Raw genomic sequence first — 4,139 nt, forward strand, 5'->3', positions numbered from 1 at the left:
ACTATTGGGAAAATACAGTCGAACATTCCATAGTGTACATTAATATCAATCGAGCTTTGATATCAACTCCTAAGAGCAGAAAAGTTGTCATGCATTGCAGTATACTGAGTTTTACTTATAAAATGTCTTTGTTCAAGTAACCAGCTAGCCAAAATATATTCCAGTTTAAATGAGGATGTATACACTTATAAACCAAAAAGTTGGTTATAAGGAATTGAGATTAAGATATCTATGGTATTGTTGTATTGCTGATTTTCAGAAAAGATGTTGTTTCTCCATAAGGAAAAAAGGGTGCCTTAAGCATGTTAGGTTAAACTGTGCCTGAGTTTCCAGGCAAAATGACCTCTTATGAAGGTTTCAGGTATTCCAAAAACTGATTGAGATTTTTTTTATACTCTACCTTCTTCCATGTTCATCTTTCTCTCTTTCCCAACCATTCCCATTATGTCCATGTCTTGCACTCTCACTCACTTTTTACCTTATCACTCATTATGTATAAACATGTATGTATATATGAAAATAATCATAGAAAATTACTGCATATCATATGCAAATAAATATTGATTATAAATATATAAACACAGTTTTAAAAATTCTTTCCACATGTTTAATTTCTTTGGGTTTTCCTAATTGATACAAATAGTTTATCTGGAAGAGGAAAACACTGTATATTAATCAAATTGATAGTTATTAAGATAATAGGCTTATGAGACATTATTATGGAAACTAATTATAAATGCTTATCATCATTCCATACAATTAGAAAGACAGGTACAACTATGTGTACTACAAACTAAGCATGTTTAAAATATATATGCATGCTAAGAATACATGACTTATATGTCCATCACACATAAATCTAATTTCTAAAAAACAAAGGGTTTTAAGGTAAATGCTAGTAATCTATCAATTATTTTAAGTTATTCTCGGTCCTACTTTTTTTTTTTTTTCAGAAAACCTACAATTTGAGAAAATGGCCAATTCCTCTCTAGTGACTGAGTTCCTCCTGGAGGTTTATGCTGGGACTTGGGAGCTCAGGTTCCTAATCAGTGTGCTGTTCCTGCTGGTGTACCTGGGCAGCCTGTTAGGGAACCTTACCATCATCATTGCTACTACAGTGGACCAGACCCTGAACACACCCATGTACTTCTTCCTCAGGAATCTGTCCATCTTAGACATGTGCTACATTTCCATCACTGTCCCCAGTACCTGTGTTAACTCTCTCACTGACCACAGGAATATTTCTATGGCTGGGTGTGCAGCACAGATTTTTTTTTTCATATTTTGTGCAGCTGTAGAGATTCTTTTTCTCACCATCATGGCTCAGGACCGCTATGTGGCCATCTGCAAGCCTCTCCTCTACCCTATAATCATGAACCAAAAGTTCTGTGTTCAGATGACCCTGGCTTCCCTATTTTGCTCTCTTGTCATTGCAAGTGTGCATACTGTTAAAACATTCCAGCTTTCTTTCTGTCACTATAATGTGATTCCTCAGTTCTTTTGTGATCTGCCAGGTTTGCTGAGGCTTTCTTGCTCTGACACCTTTAACAACAAACTCTTAATACTTCTGACTGACATTGGACTCGGTGGTAGTAGCTTTGTCTTTATTATCATATCATATATTCGCATATTATTAACTGTGCTGAAGATTCCCATCAAAGGAGAGAGAGGAAAAGCCTTTTCTACCTGTGTCCCTCACATTGTTGTGGTGTCTGTCTTTCTTATTTCTGCTGCCTATGTGTATGTAAGACCTCCAGTAGTAACCTTTGATGTAGTTCAGGAAGTGATTATTTCTACATTTTACATCATGATTCCGCCATTCTTAAACCCTATCATCTATAGTCTTAGAAACAAACAGATAAAGGAGGCTGTGAGGAAAGTTACATCACAATTTTTTTTCATATTTGAATATAAAAGGAACATGTATTTTTCATGGTACTCTAGAGAAAAAGTACTGATAAAATAGTGAAAAATTTTATACTAATTCACAAGCACACATAAGTGTACACACACAAACACATATACCACAACATTTTCTTCCCTTCATTGAAAAGATTTTTTCACATATTTCCTAATTATAGTTACCCCTTTCTCTACTCCTACCTGTTTCCCTTCATATTTCCTTCCATCCAAATCTATCCCCTTCCTGTCTCTCATTCTAAAACAAACAGACTTCTAATGGTAAATAAAATGAAATCAAATAAAGTATAGGAAGGTATATCAAAAACTAGTATATCAGAATATCACAAATCAAAGAAATGAAAAATACCTTAAGAAAATGTACACACATTAAAAAAAAACCCTAAAAACAATCATCATCAACAAAAACAACAAAAAACAGATATAGATCCTGTGATAATTTGAATGAAAATGGAGTCTATAGCCTTCATTAGAGCATAATGCTTTGTTGGAGTAGGGTTAGTTTTATTGGAGGAGTCGTAAACTATGGGATGGACTTTGAGGTTTGAGAAGCTCAAGCCTGGGCATTGTGTCACTGTCACTTCCTGCTGCCTGTGGATCCAGTTATACTACCCTCAGCGACCTCTCAAGGGCCATGTCTTGCTGCATGATGCCATGCGTTCCACCATAAGGATAATGAACTAATCCTCTGAATTGTAATCCAGCCCAATTCAATTGTCATGGTGTCTCTTCACAGCAATAAAACCATAAACAAGACATCGACTCTTTGTGTCATTTGTTTCTACTTTATTTCAATCCCAAGTTAAATAACTTTATTTTTGTCATCTACTTATTTTGTGTATGATTTTTTTCTATTACTTCCAGAACTTTCTGGCATGCTGTTAATATGTAACACTAGTATAATATCTTTCCAGTTTTGTTTTTTTGTTTGTTTGGTTGGTTTTATATGTATTTAGTAGTATCTTCTTGCCCCCTAGAGGTGCCTTAAATGAGGGGTATAATAAAAATCAAAACAAACAAACAAAAACCTTGGTATCTCTTTATCTTGGCCAACTACTCCTGGGCCCGGGGCCTTCCCTGGAATATGGTTGGTATATCCAGTGATACTCTATTAGAGAGTGTCCCTTTCCCTTTCTCAGGAGGCATCAATAGCATATGGCTCCTTGGTAAGATATGGGACTTTTTGATCTGTTTCACTTCATTTCTGGGATTTTTTTTTCTTTTGCCATGAACTTGTGCAGGTCCTTTGCATCATGACACAATTTGACATTGTTGTTTTATTTATCTTTTTGATTTTGTTTTTGTTTTTGTTTTTTCAAGACAGGGTTTCTCTGTATAGCCCAGGCTGTCCTGGAACTCACTTTGTAGACTAGGCTGGCCTCCAACTCAGTAATCTGCCTGCCTCTGCTTCCAAGTGCTGGGATTAAAGATGTGTGCCACCACCACCTGGCTTTATTTATCTTTTTGTTTCTTTTAATCCTTGGTTTTGGTATTTTTATTTTGTGAGAAAGAGCATGCACGAAGTGGGATAGGTAGGAAGATGAGAAGGATCTGGGAGGATAGAGATTGTCAGAACTCCTTAAAACTTCTGTATATATCTAAAATTCTCCTTATTTTAGAGGTGTCAATAATTCAAAGTACCAGTTCTTCCTATTGTCTCTTCATGTTCAACTTATCGTGATTTCTTTTTTTCTTCAATTCTTGAGTAAATAGGACATTTACTCACATCAGTGTGGTGTCACAAGGAAATCTTATTAACAACAGTATACTTTAAAGGCAAATAGGAAAGATGTGCACTGCAAAATACAAAAGTATGATATTAATAGATATATGTCCATATATGTAGATAAATGACAGACAGAAGGATAGACAGATAGGTGATAGATATACAGAATGATAGAATGATAAGTAGAATGATAGAATGATAAGTAAAGGTTATACAGTATACATACATTTCTACTAATACATTTCCCTTTTTATTAGCATGCTTTTTCCCAAATTTCTAAATCTCCCAGTCTTTCAAGACATAATTCTCTGTGATAATGACATATGTTTATAGCCAGTGTATTATGTACTACTGTCAACATTTTTTTTTTAATTTTTTTTCAATTTTACTTAGTCACTCTACATTCTGTTACGGGCCCCCTCCCAAACACCCCCTCTCACAATCTTTCCTTTATTTCACCTCCTCTTCTCTGAGTGGGCATTTCCCCCCCATA

At 35.1% G+C, this 4,139-nt stretch overlaps 1 protein-coding gene across 1 annotated transcript; it reads left to right on the forward strand.

The window, feature by feature from the left end:
- Window positions 1-973: 973 nt before the first annotated feature.
- Window positions 974-1,966, forward strand: LOC116100620 (olfactory receptor 14C36-like). Its single transcript, XM_031384360.1, has one exon. The coding sequence runs from the start codon at window positions 974-976 to the stop codon at window positions 1,964-1,966; it is 993 nt and encodes a 330-aa protein (XP_031240220.1).
- Window positions 1,967-4,139: the final 2,173 nt, after the last annotated feature.

Source organism: Mastomys coucha, unplaced genomic scaffold (assembly GCF_008632895.1).
Source record: "Mastomys coucha isolate ucsf_1 unplaced genomic scaffold, UCSF_Mcou_1 pScaffold21, whole genome shotgun sequence".
NCBI classification, from domain to species: Eukaryota; Metazoa; Chordata; class Mammalia; order Rodentia; family Muridae; genus Mastomys; species Mastomys coucha.